The following is a 14,235-nucleotide window of genomic DNA, read 5'->3' on the forward strand; positions in this document are numbered from 1 at the left end:
CAAGTTGTATTATATAAACCCATCACTCTTCTTCGACAAAATCACTCTCTCATTGTCCACTCTCACATTTGCATTTAAAAATACACATTTTATCAAATATGGTAGGCCAAATGAAATCATTTCTCTTCTTATTTATTTTTCTTGTTCTATCCAAAACCGTCGTATCAGGTCGAAAACCATCCAAATCGCAACCAAAACCGTGCAAGAACTTTGTCCTCTACTACCACGACATAATGTTCGGCGTGGACGACGTGCAAAACGCGACTTCTGCAGCCATTACCAGCCCGCCTGGCCTCGGCAATTTCAAATTCGGGAAACTCGTGATCTTCGACGATCCAATGACCATAGACAAAAACTTTAAATCCGAACCCGTGGCGCGAGCTCAAGGATTCTATTTCTACGACATGAAGAACGATTACAACGCGTGGTTCGCGTACACGCTCGTCTTCAACTCGACTCAACACAAAGGCACGTTGAACATTATGGGAGCAGATCTTATGATGGTGAAGAGTAGAGATTTGTCTGTGGTCGGAGGTACGGGTGATTTTTTCATGTCTCGGGGGATTGTTACGTTTGAGACTGATACCTTTGAAGGTGCTAAGTATTTTAGGGTCAAGATGGATATCAAACTCTATGACTGTTACTAAGAGAGACCATTAAATGGTTCTCGAGAGAGAGAGAGAGAGAGAGTGGCTGACTAGCTACTTTGAAACTTTTGATCATCGAATAAGTTTAAGTTGAGATTTTTATGTTTTCAGTTCAATTTGCGGTTTGATGTATTATATGTAAATGATTTTGTTTTGTCATGTGTTGTTTGATAAAAACTTACACCGTGTTTTACAATATCATGCGATGATAGAAAAGTAGGAAAAATATATCTACAACACCACTAGTCAAGTATAATTGTGTCACATGTCACTAAACAATTTGATATTCTAATAGTTAGTGTCTTGAAACAATATTTTAACTTTAAATTCTAAAAATGTGTTTCAACAAAGTAGCCAAGTTAGGCAGGACCATTTCGGATAATAACGGAAGGACTCAAAAAGTCAAAGCCATAGGGCTCGTACATTGTAAAGCCAAACCATTTCATTTTCCAATAAAAATATAACATTGTTAACAAAAGATTAGTGAAAATGTAGATGTTTAATTTTTTTCGAAAAACTGTTGTTAACATGTAATCACAGAAGCACATGTAATTTGTAAACACCGAGAAGAGGTACACACTTGTGCAGCATCCCAATACACATGAATACGTGTGAAGCCTTTACCCTCTGTCCACAGACTGTGACACGCACATTCTTCTTTCTTTTTTTCTCAATAAAATAAACAATACTCGGTCTCCAATACATTATAATTATATATATCCCTACATTTAGATTATACATGTACATAAGATTAAAAAGTAGTACCAATTTATTTATTACTGCCGCATATCAGATGTTTTTATCAAATCAAATAATGAAATTAAATGGTCTAACGAGGAACTCAAACACCCCATGATCCAAAATTAAATAATAAGACGAGTGAGTGATTGTAACAGTTTCTCAATTTTGCTTCCTGAGAAGAAGAAAATAAAAACACCCCATGATCCAAAATTAAATACATGAACTTCATGTCATGAAGTCATGAACGGTTCCGTCTCTATGATTATGGACAGAGAGAAAAAAAGTTACAGAAAAGGCGGAAACTTTTGGTTTAGTTTAGTGAGCCGCGCTCTAAAGAAATGAAAAGTAAAGAAGGAGAAGAAGATGAAGATGGTGGAGGGGAAGAAGAAGGAGAAGGAGAAGGGCAAAAAGGGAAGGGATTTATAGAAAAGTTAAGAAGAAGAGCTGTGTTTGTAGGCCATAGAAGTGTCTTTCGCCGACCTTGCACTCCTGCGCACATTAGCTTCAACCCTAACAACCCTTCTTCTTCTTCTTCCTCTAATTTCTCATCTAGAAAGCTCGCTGCTTCTCTCTGGGAATTTTATCAGTATTACGACGACAACGACCACCGGATTCCTCCTCTTGCTACTAGAATGCACCGAGTTCCGTACAGTTCTGCCGGTCCGAGTAACCGTCGTCTCCGTCACGGCCATGGAAAGGCGGCGATTGTAGATAAAACTAATGGTCTTGATCTCACTGATCATCAGGTCTCTCTCTTCTACTCTCATAGAACTTTGGAGAGACTACAACATGGTGATTTAGCCTTTGATTAGTCTGGTCTTTTTTAGTTGATTTTATTCCATGGAGCTGATTTGTTTTAGGGTTGGGCATTGCTCAAGTTTGGATATTTTTTTTTTGACAATGTATCGTTTTGCCCTTGAAAGTTTGAATTTTGTGACTTGGGTTGTGATGAACCGGTGGATTGTTCTGCTTCTGGTTCTGGGTTTTGGGTTTTTTCCAAAGTTTATATTGGTGATAAGTGTTCTGGAATTGCCTAATTGCTCTGTTTCTGGTTCAGAGGTTTTTAGTTTTTGGCTAAATTTAGGATTTTCCCAATTGCTCTGTCTTGGTTTTGGAGTTTTGAAAGTGAAGGCAATAAGCCAATAATATTGCCATTGATTCTAAGCTCATGTGTGCTTGGTTCTTGATTACTAGATTTTGTTTTCTTAAGTCCTGCAGAGGATTCTCTTATAAGCTGTGATTAGGTTAGGTGATGGGGGATTCTATCTATAATTGTGATCTTTAGTGCAACCACAGTTACTTGGTTCTTTTTACTCACTTGCTCTGGCTTTTCCTTTTGATGGATGCAGTTCAGTAAAAGAATCAGTTTTCTGGTTTTCATTCTTCCATTTAACAATTTTGCTGTGGTTCTTGTGTCCCAGCCAGAGAGTGCAGGAAGTATAAGGAGACAGATCGGTCAAATGCTGATGAAGCATCATCATTTAATCGAAAGAAACGACCATGCTTTGCGGCCGGTATCTCCTACAAGCTACGATAGCTCCCTCGAGGTATTCACATTCTGTCCAAACTCTTATTTTATTTTATGGTAATCTCACTTCTTGGGATTAGTAGTATTGAGATGGATCATTCTTCAGGTTGCTCCATATAATGCAGCAGTTTCTCCGGGAAGTTCGTTGGAGTTTCGTGGAAGGAGACGAGGTGGTGAGCCTAACTACAATCTCAAGACATCTACCGAACTTCTTAAAGTACTGAACAAAATCTGGAGCCTCGAGGAGCAGCATTCGGCTAATATCTCCTTGATAAAATCTTTAAAAACCGAGCTTGCTCATTCACGTGCCCGGATCAAAGAGCTTCTCAGATGTCAGCAAGCTGATAGACGCGATATGGATGATTTCGTGAAGCAACTCGCGGGAGAAAAGCTGTCAAAAGACACGAAGGAACACGATCGGTTAAGCTCTGCTGCGGGTCAATCGCTAGAAGATGAGCGTAGATTGAAGAAACGTTATGAGAGTTTGTATAGGAAATTGGCAAAAGAGCTCTCGGAAGTGAAGTCAACGTTGTCTGACTGCGTTAAGGAGATGGAGAGAGGGACTAAGTCAAAGAAGATTCTGGAGAGATTATGTGATGAGTTTGCAAAAGGGATCAAGAGTTACGAAAGGGAGGTTCATGGTTTAAAGCAGAAGTTGGATAAGAACTGGAGAGGTTGGGATGAACAAGATCATCAGATGGTTCTTTGTATTGCTGAATCATGGCTTGATGAAAGGATTCAGAGTGGCAACGGATCAGCGTTGGAGAAGCTCGAGTTTGAGATAGAGACATTTCTTACGACTAAACAGAACGTAGAGTCTAATGAAACAGCGAGGAACCGCCGGAGTTCACTTGAGTCAGTTCCATGTAACGCCATGAGCGCCCCGATTTGGGAAGTAGACCGTGAGGAGGAGGAGGAGGAGGAAGAAGATTCTGGCGGAAGCGATTCGAATTGTTTTGAGCTCAAGAAACATGTTGGTGATATTGCAAAGCCACCACGATTGGGCGATGAAACTGAGAAACCGGAATTAACAAAGGAGGCAGATGTTGTTGTGTCTGGTGAAAAACCGAGGAGACGGAACCAAAGTCCTTCGAGTTTACAAGTGAAGTTCGAGGATCAAATGGCGTGGGCTATGTCTTCTAATGAGAAAAAGAAAGCTAGAGCCGTTGAATATCAGCCTGAAACTGATAAATGTTCTAAAGAACCGAACAATGTAGTTGGAGAAATGATTAGAACTCATCGGAGGTTATTGTCGGAAACTCGGGAACTCGATGAAGCTTCTTGCAGTTATCCATCAAGGAGACGAGAGAGCCCGGTTCGTCAATGGAATACGAGAACCGTAATAACACCTGATCTTGGTGTGCCACAAGGAGTAAAGGACAACACTTTGATGGCTAAGTTAAGCGAAGCGAGAACAAAGAGTTCGAGGCCACGGGTTCGAGTATTCAAGGAGTGAGCTATCAGTAATTTGTATCGGAAGAGATCCATTGCTGATGGTGAAATGGTCAGACTCGGTCACTCGGAAATGGAACAGAGCTGAGATTGTTGTTGTCGGAAATAGACAGAACTTGAGAAAGTTCCATGTGTGGATATATATGTTCATATGTGAATCGTACGCATCTGTAGAGCTACATGTTTGTAACTATGTATAAATGTATATCTGTTTTATATCAGTTTGATTTGATCATCTCTGAATTTTGTATTCTTGATTTTTGTTTCGGACAATAGAAAAGAGTTGTGTGTGAATATGATGGGTTGGTTTTTGAACGTAGTTTTTAAAGAGACAATAAAGAGCTGAAACGGCGTCGTTTGAGTTATTTCTGGTGGTTCTGTTATCAAGTTATCGTTTGTCTTCGGCTCCCAAACACAGAGAGAGAGAGAGATGGCGACGGCGTCGTTTAGGTGGATCTTGCAGCTACACAGAGACGTACCAAAAGCGGCTCGATTCTACGAGAAAGGTCTTGATTTCTCCGTCAATGTCGTCACTTTACGTTGGGCTGAACTTCACTCTGGTCCTCTCAGGCTAGCTCTTATGCAATCTCCCAGGTATTGCCTTAATGCCTATAACCTGTTCGATCATTTGCCTCAATGACATTTTTATTTTTGCCCTGAAGAGTAGTTTTCGATTTGGTTGCCTTCAACTTACTGTCCTCTATGATGATAAAGCTTTGATATTATTGAGGAATGTTTGTTAGATCACTACAAAGATAAAGTCAATGTTTTGATGCAGCGAGCATGTGATGAGTGAGAAGGGATACTCTTCGCTACTATCTTTTACTGTGACGGACATTAATACAACAATCTCAAAACTTATGGAATTAGGAGCTGAACTTGATGGCTCTATCAAATACGAGGTCCATGGCAAGGTAAATGCAACCTTATCTTGCAAAAACAGCTCTAATCTCATTGTTTATCTTTTGTGTAATGTATTTTGAAATCTTTCCTTTTTGGGTTTCTTTTCAGGTTGCTTCTGTGAGATGTCTTGATGGTCATGTCCTCGGCCTCTATGAACCTTCATAGGTTCTCAATTCTTGAGTTTTCTCGGTTCGAATTATGTCTTGGTTTATTTGATTTTGATTGTTCCAACACCGTTAATAAACAGATCATCCAAGTTGAACAATGTTCAAAATATCATTGTAACCGGTCATCGGATGTTTAGAACCAACCCTTCATAGATGGTTTGACAAATTCAAAAGAAAGATGTAAACAAAAATAGAGGTTACTGCATTTTATTATTCTGAAATCTGAACAAAATACTCGTGAAACAATGTGGTGTTGAATCCCAGTATCCATGCTTAAAAAAAAGCAAGACTAAAAGGGTTCTATGAAAAATAAAAAAACAGCTGTCAATGGAGTGTTCAATTGTTCTTCCTAGCAAGCTTAGTCCACTCGGTGTGGTATGCACCAGGGCGATCGGTTCTCTCATAAGTATGAGCTCCAAAGAGATCTCTCTGTGCCTGAACCAGATTCGCCGGCAATCTAGCGCGTCTATAAGTATCGAAATACGCAAGACTCGCACACATTCCAGGCGTGCTTATCCCAGCAGAAACAGCCAAACCAACAACTCTCCTCCAAGCAGCTTGTCTCTGAACCATCTCTTTAGCAAACTCAGGATCAACGACAAGACTCGCCAAATCCGGGTTCCTCTGGTAAGCTTTCTTGATCCTATCCAAGAAAACAGCTCTTATGATACACCCGCCTTTCCAAATCCTAGCCAATTCACCGAAGTTCAAGTTCCAACCTTTCTCTGAACTCTTAGCTCTAAGCAAATTCATTCCTTGAGCATAACTACAGATCTTCGAAGCGTACAAAGCTTGCCTAACATCATCAACCAATCTCTTCTTATCGATTCCGCTCGACGCAGAACCAATCTCTTCTTTCAAACCAGCTTCCTTCAACACTTTCGCAGCGTTCTCCCTCTCGTCTTTCAATCCACTCAAGTACCTACAATCCAACGAAGCAGCAATCGTAGGAGCCGCCACAGAAAGCTCTGCCGCTTGCTGAACAGTCCATTTCCCAGTACCTTTCATACCAGTCTTATCCAAAATCTTATCCACCAACTCACCATCACCAAACTCATCCTTAACCCTAAATATATCAGAAGTAATCTCAACCAAGAAACTCTCAAGCTCACCTCGGTTCCACTCCGTGAAGATCTCCGCAAGCTCCTCATTGCTCAATCCGCCAACGTTCTTCAACACATCATAAGCCTCAGAGATCAGTTGCATATCTCCATACTCAATCCCATTATGAACCATCTTCACGAAGTTTCCAGATCCACCTTCTCCGATGTAAGTAACACAAGGTCCATCTTCAACCTGAGCTGCCACTTTCCCCAAAATGTCTTTGATGTTATCGTAAGCTTGAAACGAGCCACCAGGCATTAACGAAGGACCGTTACGAGCTCCTTCTTCGCCGCCGGAGACTCCCATACCTAAATAGAGCAACCCTTTCTTCTCAGCTTCGGAGATCCTTCGCTCTGTGTTCTGATACCATTCGTTACCACCGTCGATGATGCAATCTCCGGGGTCCATGTACTCGGAGAAGGCATCGATTGTTTGGTCAACGGGAGCTCCAGCTTTGACGAGGATGATGAGAGATCTAGGCCGTTGGATCGAGAGGACGAAATCTCGAGGAGAGTATTGGCCTGAGACTGGGAGGTTTCCTTCGACGGCGGCTCGATCTAGGGTTTCGTCGACTTTGGAAGTGGTTCGATTGTAGACTGAGATCGGGAAACCTTTCTCGGCGATGTTTAGGGCGAGGTTTTGGCCCATTACGGCGAGTCCGGCGAGACCGATTCGGGAGAGAGCTGCGGACTCCATTGGGAGATAGCTGATGAGAGGATCTTCTTTTGTGGAGAGAGAGAGAGAGAGAGAAAATGAGGTAGTAGAGTGATGAGAGAGAGTGGGGCGGAGATATTTATACTGTGAAATTGGACGGACTCGTCGATGGAGCCAAGGGACAAACGAAAACGATGATCTCAATGTTTTCTTAAAAACGCCGTCGTTTGGTAGGTACTATGAACCGATGTCGTTTGGTTTCAAATATGATTCCGAAATTGGTACCACCTTCCAAAAACTGTAACAATCATTTTTTGATTATTTTACATCCAACTTAGTGGGGGTGTTGGATTTATTTAATCTCTAATCATGTTTCAAATTTAATATAGATTATAGATTATGTTGTGAAATGATCTTTTAATATACTACTATCAAATATGGTACGTAGTGTCCATGTTGAAGTTGGACGCTACCTCTTCTTTTGGTCTCTTCATGTATTTCAATTATTTTACATCAACTTGATATTTATTATTAGCCTTTTCACGATGTTGAATGGTCGGACAACTTTTGCATATACGAGTGTCTAAGTGGATGAATTAAAAACATGACAAGAGTTTTTCGACCAAAGGACCAAACTTCTCTATCTAGCTAAGTAGCTAGTAATCCAGTTTTATGTCAAAAGCACAAATTATTGTCGTGTTTAAACTATGTCAATACGTATATTTGTGATTTGTGTTTTTATATTTTATACGATTGTAATACGGAAATGTTGAAACCTTACACATCCTTTATCGTTAGTTGGTGGGAACAACAACTTCTCATAAGTACCGGTAACCAAACCTATCGATATGGTATGTAGCCAAATTATGAGAGCACAAGTCGACTTTTTAAACCAAAAAGATTACACTTTATTTATTGGAAAAAATCCTAGTGAGTGTTGTATGTGAATGTAACGAAGAAGGAGGAGACTTTGACCCTCTTGTGACGCTTTGTTCCTTTCTTGCAATCAACCATGTGTCAGTAAGGACTAGTACTAAAATCTAGGACGCTTTGTTGCACGCACATCAACAAAAAAGTGACCAGTAGAGCAACTTACACTTTATTATTATTATTACATCACCAAACCCAAACAAATATTGAACTACAGTTAACAACAAAAGTCCAATGCCCATCAACAAGTACATTACACAAAGTTTCAAAAAAAAAAATGGTGACAATAGAAACAAATGGATAAATGGAGAGCCACAAACTTTTCTTGGTTATATATAAAGTTGGAGGAGTCATTCATCAAGCTTCACCAACCTTGCCAATGAGTGACTTTCGGATCTACACACATTCAAGAAAAAAAGCTAAAATGCTTAGAAGAAGATCAAATTGGAAGACAAATGGGAAGAGTTTTGCAAATTTAGGAGAGCAAATGGGGGATTTTTGTCTGACCTCGGGAAGTTTCTTGCGGAAGGCAACCTCCAACCTCGCATCAAGCGTGTTTTCACACACGATTTTCCCATCACGAGAAGCCAACACCACTCCTCCTGCACTGTTATATATATATATATATATATCCACAAGTGTCATTAATTTGGTATTAGATTTTTGGTTCTTTCATAGTTTCTAGTGTTTTGGTTTGATGGAAACTTACCAGGAAAGAGCATGAGGATCATCATCTGAAGGAGCAGGAGGAAGGAAAACGTCCTTGTCGACAACAATCTCAGGAGCATGAACCTTTGCTTTCTCACAATATTCCTCAGTCGCTTCATCCAGCATAGACTCAACCATGTGAAGATCTTCTTCACGACAACGCAGTAACACTGCAGGCTCTTTCAACCTAAGCAAACACTACAAAAATCACATCCCAAACACAAAATTTAGAGAACGATTACAGAGAAAAAATGAGCTTTGTTTGAAACGGAAGACTGATCAGAACCTGAACAATGAGATCTTTCAAGAGATGTTTATACTGATGGTGATGAAGGTTGAAAAAGCCATGTTGGCTAACTTTCAAGAGTTTCTTAGCAGCCTCTTCTTTCATTGCATTGACAATGTCATCTTGAGCTTGTAGAACCTTGATCCTCGACGCATTCAGTTGCATTGAGTAATCACTGTTACAGAACAAGCAAGAAACAAAGCAAACATATACAATTAGCCGTGGCCTAAAATCGAGACATAACCACACTCTATCTATCTTTCTTAAAGAAACAAAGAGGAACACATAATTATCAGATCTCAGGACAAACAGAGGAGGAGGAGAGTGAGAAAGATGAGAGCTCACATCTTCTTTCTGACGTCGACCTGTTTCTCCTTCTTCTCATACTCTTGTTTAATCTTCTTCTTCTCTGCTTCAACTAGCAGCAACTTCTCAATGTTGAATTCCTGTAAAATCAACCACATATAACGAAACCACATTACCACACACACAGTTATATCAAAACCTTTTGCTCAGATCAGAAATAACCCCATAGCGCCTATGAACTTGTTGACTACACAATAGAATCTCAGAACAGGAAAAATCTTAAGATCCAAAGACCAAGTGTAATAGTCACACAGGAGTCAACAAATTTTCAGAAAAAAGATCAACATGGTCACACAATCCATTGTGCAGTGTAGTGATCGAGAGAAAGAGAGAGAGAGAGAGTTTACGGACTTCTTCGGCGGAGACAGAGATCTCATTGGCCTTTTCTTCAGCTTCCTGGCGGATAAAGCTAACCATCTGGTGGATCTGGTTGACAACTTCGGCATCGTTCATCTTTTTCGCCTCTTAGCGGAGAGAATTACAAAACCAGTGTGAGAGATGTTGTTGTTGTAATAGAGTAGAGAAGAGATGTATATGGATGATGAAGAAGCCGTTTCGTCTTCGTTGTTATTATGGTGGGTTTTGGTCGCAGAACCAGCAGTTACGTTTTTCATCCAACTAGATTGGGACTAGAATAAGTCTAGACTCTAGAACCATCCACATCTCACTCACGTCACGTCACGTGTTTCTCATTTTTATGTCAATAAATATACATTAATCATATTATTTAAAAACAAATCTCATTTTTATTTTCATATGCATTATAACATTAAATTTTACAAACTATATACAATAGATGTATTTGTATATATTTTTCTTAAAATAATACTATGTACGTGTGAATCTATCTTCTTATTTTTTTCTTTGTAAGGAGTATTATTTATTTGTAATCACTAATTTGTGGCTATAATCACTAATTTCTTTTCTTTTTTTTTTTCACTCAAAATTTTATCAAGCCCTTTTTTATTGGTGTCATTGTGTGTATCTGTCCCAATTTCTAAGTCCTAGTCACATTTATTAGCAAAAAAGCAAATTTCTAACCACTTATAGTTTTTGAATATGATTTCTTTTCTTTTTTTTTGTCAACAGTTTTGGATATGATTATAAATAATGAATTAGAGATAAAAGAAATTCTCAAAAATTAACAACTCTTATTAATTATTTTGTGAGCCAAAAACCTCTGAATTTTTCCGCGCTTACGTTACATGCTTACCAGTAAAGAGATATATTAGCCGTTAGTGTGAAAATGCTTTGAAGCCAACGTGTCTTTTGTTTTCTCTGCTTATAAAAGTGAAGACTTTTTGTTTTATTTGCCGGCTAAAACCTGCCGGCGTATCTTTTGAAACCTCACTTTCATAATTCTTTTTTTAACCCTTACAAACTTCTCAAGCTAAAGAATAATTCTCTGTTTTTCTTTTTTACAGTTAGAAACTAAAAAAACTAGTTTCTTCACAATGCATATCTTCTTCTTCTTCTTCTTCTCTTTGATTCTCTGTTTTGTTCTGATTTCATCATCTCAGACTCTTGAAGACGACAAGAAAGCTTTGCTTGATTTCTTGTCTCATTTCAGTTCTTCTCATCTCCTTTGGAATCAGAGCTCTCCGGTTTGTCATCGCTGGACCGGAGTTACCTGCAACGCAAACCGTGATCGAGTTGTATCCGTTAGATTACCCGCGGTTGGATTCAACGGTTTGATTCCTCCTTTCACCATCAGTCGTCTCTCTTCTCTCAAGGTTTTAAGCCTTCGAAAGAACCATTTCACCGGAGACTTCCCTTCTGATTTCATTAATCTCAATAACTTGACTCATCTCTATCTACAACACAACCGCTTCTCTGGTCCTTTACCATCGATTCTCTCCGAGTTGAAGAATCTCAAGGTTCTTGATCTCTCTAACAATGGATTCAACGGAAGCATCCCAGCTTCTCTTTCGGGTTTGACCAGCCTTAGAGTCTTGAACCTCGCAAACAATTCCTTCTCTGGAGAAATCCCCGATCTTGATCTTCCAAAGCTGAGTCAACTCAACTTGTCCAACAACAAACTCATCGGTACAATACCAAAGTCTCTTCAAAGATTCCAAAGTTCAGCCTTTTCTGGCAGGCAGAAGAAACAACACCACAAGCTTCCTTTCGGGTTAAACCAGGTTGCTTTCCTGCTGATTCTGGCTGCAGCTTGCGTGTTAGGTGTCTTCGGGTTCTCCTTTATAATGATCGCTTGCTGCCTACGGAAGAAATGCTTCCCAGGGAAACTGAGGAAGAGAGACTCGTCTTCTCCTCCTCCAGGAAACTGGACGTCTAGAGATGATAACACTGAAGAAGGCGGGAAGATCATCTATTTCGGTGGAAGGAACCATTCTTTTGATTTAGATGATTTGCTAACCTCATCAGCAGAAGTTTTGGGGAAGGGTGCTTTTGGTGCAACCTATATGGTAACAATGGAGGACATGAGCACAGTCGTAGTGAAGAGACTGAAGGAAGTTGTAGTTGGAAGACGAGAGTTTNCTGGAGAAATCCCCGATCTTGATCTTCCAAAGCTGAGTCAACTCAACTTGTCCAACAACAAACTCATCGGTACAATACCAAAGTCTCTTCAAAGATTCCAAAGTTCAGCCTTTTCTGGCAGGCAGAAGAAACAACACCACAAGCTTCCTTTCGGGTTAAACCAGGTTGCTTTCCTGCTGATTCTGGCTGCAGCTTGCGTGTTAGGTGTCTTCGGGTTCTCCTTTATAATGATCGCTTGCTGCCTACGGAAGAAATGCTTCCCAGGGAAACTGAGGAAGAGAGACTCGTCTTCTCCTCCTCCAGGAAACTGGACGTCTAGAGATGATAACACTGAAGAAGGCGGGAAGATCATCTATTTCGGTGGAAGGAACCATTCTTTTGATTTAGATGATTTGCTAACCTCATCAGCAGAAGTTTTGGGGAAGGGTGCTTTTGGTGCAACCTATATGGTAACAATGGAGGACATGAGCACAGTCGTAGTGAAGAGACTGAAGGAAGTTGTAGTTGGAAGACGAGAGTTTGAGCAGCAAATGGAGATCATTGGTATGATCAGACATGAGAATGTAGCTGAGCTAAAGGCTTACTACTATTCCAAAGATGATAAGCTCGCTGTTTATAGCTATTACAGTCAAGGAAGCCTCTTCGAGATGCTGCACGGTTAGTTACTCTTTCACTTTCTCATTCTTATGTTTAGTCAAAAGCAGAATGAGTAAACAACAAAAAGTTCCAACTTTGATTTCAGGAATCAGAGCAAGGTATCAGCGAGTACCTTTAGATTGGGATGCAAGATTAAGAATAGCAACGGGGGCAGTAAGAGGGCTGGCTAAAATCCATGAAGGGAACAATGGTAAACTCATCCACGGCAACATCAAGTCCTCAAACATCTTCTTAGACTCACAATGCTATGGCTGCATAGGCGATCTTGGCTTGACGACAATCATGAGATCTCTGCCTCAAACCACTTGCCTTACTTCAGGTTACCAGGCACCTGAAATAACAGACACGAGAAGAAGCACACAGATTTCAGACGTATACAGCTTCGGAGTGGTTTTACTCGAGCTCTTGACAGGGAAATCACCGGTGAGTCCAGCGGGCTTAGCACCAAAAACAGCAACAACAACACAAGGCGAAAGCATGGATTTAGCTAGCTGGATAAGAAATGTGGTGGCGAATGAGTGGACAGGGGAGGTTTTTGATATGGAGATATTGAGTCAATCAGGTGGTTTTGAGGAAGAAATGGTAGAGATGTTGCAAATAGGATTGGCTTGTGTTGCTCTGAAGCAACAAGATCGACCTCATATATCTCAAGTTTTGAAAATGATTGAAGACATTCGATCAATTGATGCAGAATGAGAGAACGAACACAAAGTTACTTGTAGCCCTTTTAAAGCAATTCTTTTATTGAATCTGAGAAGTGAATGCTATTTGAGTGGTGATTGGTTACAGTAAACAGAGCAGATTTTGTAAAAAAAAAAAAGAATGAAACTTTGAATTATAAATTAATTCAGAAACAAATTACAAATCCATTTCATATATCGAAAGAAAAACACAGACCAAATCTGGGGAAAGTAGTAACTAAAAGATTGAATCGGAGGATTAAAAGGGACTGATAAGGTGAAAGAGATCAGGTTTAGGATCTGAATTCATGCCGATGATGATGATCAGAGGGATGAGACCATAGTGAGTGGCGACTTTGGCTTTCTTCAATGACCAGTTGGTCCAATCCTTGAAGACCTCGAACTTGGAAGACACAGAGGAGGAGGAGGAAGAGGAGGAAGAAGATGATGCCCCCTTTGATCCTTTTGTTTTTGCTTTGAATTTTAGCTTCAACGGACCCTTAGCCGCCATTGATTCTGATCTCTCTCTCTCTCTTGGTGTCAGTCAGTAGTAGTACTTGGGAAGACGAAAACCCTAAGGGTTTAAGGCTAATCCCTTTTTAAAGCATGTATGAAACACTCTACCTCACTCAGAGATTCTCCTTTTTATTTATTTATTTATATCCAATAATAATTAATTATTCTCTGGCTGGCTGGAAAATAGCTGGCATTTATTATTTCTGGAGGTCTCTCTTATAAATATCTTCTTTTTTATTATTATTTTATATAATATTGCTTTTAGGTCTCTCAAATCAAAAGGTTCTCTCTTCTTCTCTGTCTCTTTCTCAAAATCATCTGCTGCAGGAGTGAATCGTGAAGCGAGTTTTGGAGGATCTGTTTTGAGGTAATAAAGCTTTTTACTCCTTTTTTTTTT

General features: G+C 39.9%; 8 protein-coding genes across 11 annotated transcripts in view; 5 read left to right on the plus strand and 3 right to left on the minus strand.

Annotated features, from left to right (window-relative positions):
* On the plus strand, positions 16 to 845 carry LOC104704047 (dirigent protein 5-like). Its single transcript, XM_010420167.2, has one exon. The coding sequence runs from the start codon at positions 99 to 101 to the stop codon at positions 645 to 647; it is 549 nt and encodes a 182-aa protein (XP_010418469.1). The 5' UTR covers positions 16 to 98; the 3' UTR covers positions 648 to 845.
* On the plus strand, positions 1,428 to 4,603 carry LOC104704048 (uncharacterized protein At5g41620-like). Of its 2 annotated transcripts, none has more exons than XM_010420169.2 (3): positions 1,428 to 2,134; positions 2,810 to 2,935; positions 3,023 to 4,603. In XM_010420169.2, exons 1-3 carry the CDS (start codon positions 1,727 to 1,729, stop codon positions 4,370 to 4,372), a joined length of 1,884 nt encoding a protein of 627 aa, XP_010418471.1. In that variant the 5' UTR covers positions 1,428 to 1,726; the 3' UTR covers positions 4,373 to 4,603. The 2 variants fall into 2 exon arrangements, with proteins under 2 accessions (XP_010418471.1, XP_019083695.1); XM_019228150.1 differs by having other exon boundaries at positions 1,858 to 2,134; positions 2,814 to 2,935.
* LOC104704050 lies at positions 4,718 to 5,588 on the plus strand. The gene is made up of 3 exons (XM_010420170.2): positions 4,718 to 4,962; positions 5,147 to 5,282; positions 5,380 to 5,588. The coding sequence occupies exons 1-3, from the start codon at positions 4,799 to 4,801 to the stop codon at positions 5,434 to 5,436; spliced, it is 357 nt and encodes a 118-aa protein (XP_010418472.1). The 5' UTR covers positions 4,718 to 4,798; the 3' UTR covers positions 5,437 to 5,588.
* LOC104704051 (6-phosphogluconate dehydrogenase, decarboxylating 1, chloroplastic-like) lies at positions 5,622 to 7,333 on the minus strand. The gene has a single exon (XM_010420171.2). The coding sequence runs from the start codon at positions 7,236 to 7,238 to the stop codon at positions 5,775 to 5,777; it is 1,464 nt and encodes a 487-aa protein (XP_010418473.1). The 5' UTR covers positions 7,239 to 7,333; the 3' UTR covers positions 5,622 to 5,774.
* LOC104704052 (V-type proton ATPase subunit E3) lies at positions 8,263 to 10,093 on the minus strand. Its single transcript, XM_010420172.2, has 6 exons — positions 9,838 to 10,093; positions 9,466 to 9,566; positions 9,121 to 9,295; positions 8,836 to 9,032; positions 8,634 to 8,733; positions 8,263 to 8,522 (listed from the first exon to the last, which is right to left on the minus strand). The coding sequence occupies exons 1-6, from the start codon at positions 9,937 to 9,939 to the stop codon at positions 8,484 to 8,486; spliced, it is 714 nt and encodes a 237-aa protein (XP_010418474.1). The 5' UTR covers positions 9,940 to 10,093; the 3' UTR covers positions 8,263 to 8,483.
* LOC104704053 (putative inactive receptor-like protein kinase At1g64210) lies at positions 10,867 to 13,462 on the plus strand. The gene is made up of 3 exons (XM_010420174.1): positions 10,867 to 11,627; positions 12,150 to 12,642; positions 12,728 to 13,462. Exons 1-3 carry the CDS (start codon positions 10,941 to 10,943, stop codon positions 13,336 to 13,338), a joined length of 1,791 nt encoding a protein of 596 aa, XP_010418476.1. The 5' UTR covers positions 10,867 to 10,940; the 3' UTR covers positions 13,339 to 13,462.
* Positions 13,457 to 13,913, minus strand: LOC109125700 (mitochondrial import receptor subunit TOM7-2-like). The gene has a single exon (XM_019228153.1). It carries the CDS (start codon positions 13,831 to 13,833, stop codon positions 13,582 to 13,584), a length of 252 nt encoding a protein of 83 aa, XP_019083698.1. The 5' UTR covers positions 13,834 to 13,913; the 3' UTR covers positions 13,457 to 13,581.
* Positions 14,089 to 14,235, plus strand: part of LOC104704054 (ubiquitin-conjugating enzyme E2 28) — a 2,350-nt gene continuing 2,203 nt past the window's right edge. For 2 of the 3 annotated variants that reach the window (XM_010420176.2, XM_019228152.1), the window contains exon 1: positions 14,091 to 14,205. The gene's annotated coding sequence lies outside the window, so the exon portion shown is untranslated. Of the gene's footprint in view, positions 14,206 to 14,235 lie in introns of all 3 variants that reach the window. The other variant, XM_010420175.2, reaches the window with a different exon arrangement.

Source organism: Camelina sativa, chromosome 7 (assembly GCF_000633955.1).
Source record: "Camelina sativa cultivar DH55 chromosome 7, Cs, whole genome shotgun sequence".
Lineage (NCBI taxonomy): Eukaryota > Viridiplantae > Streptophyta > Magnoliopsida > Brassicales > Brassicaceae > Camelina > Camelina sativa.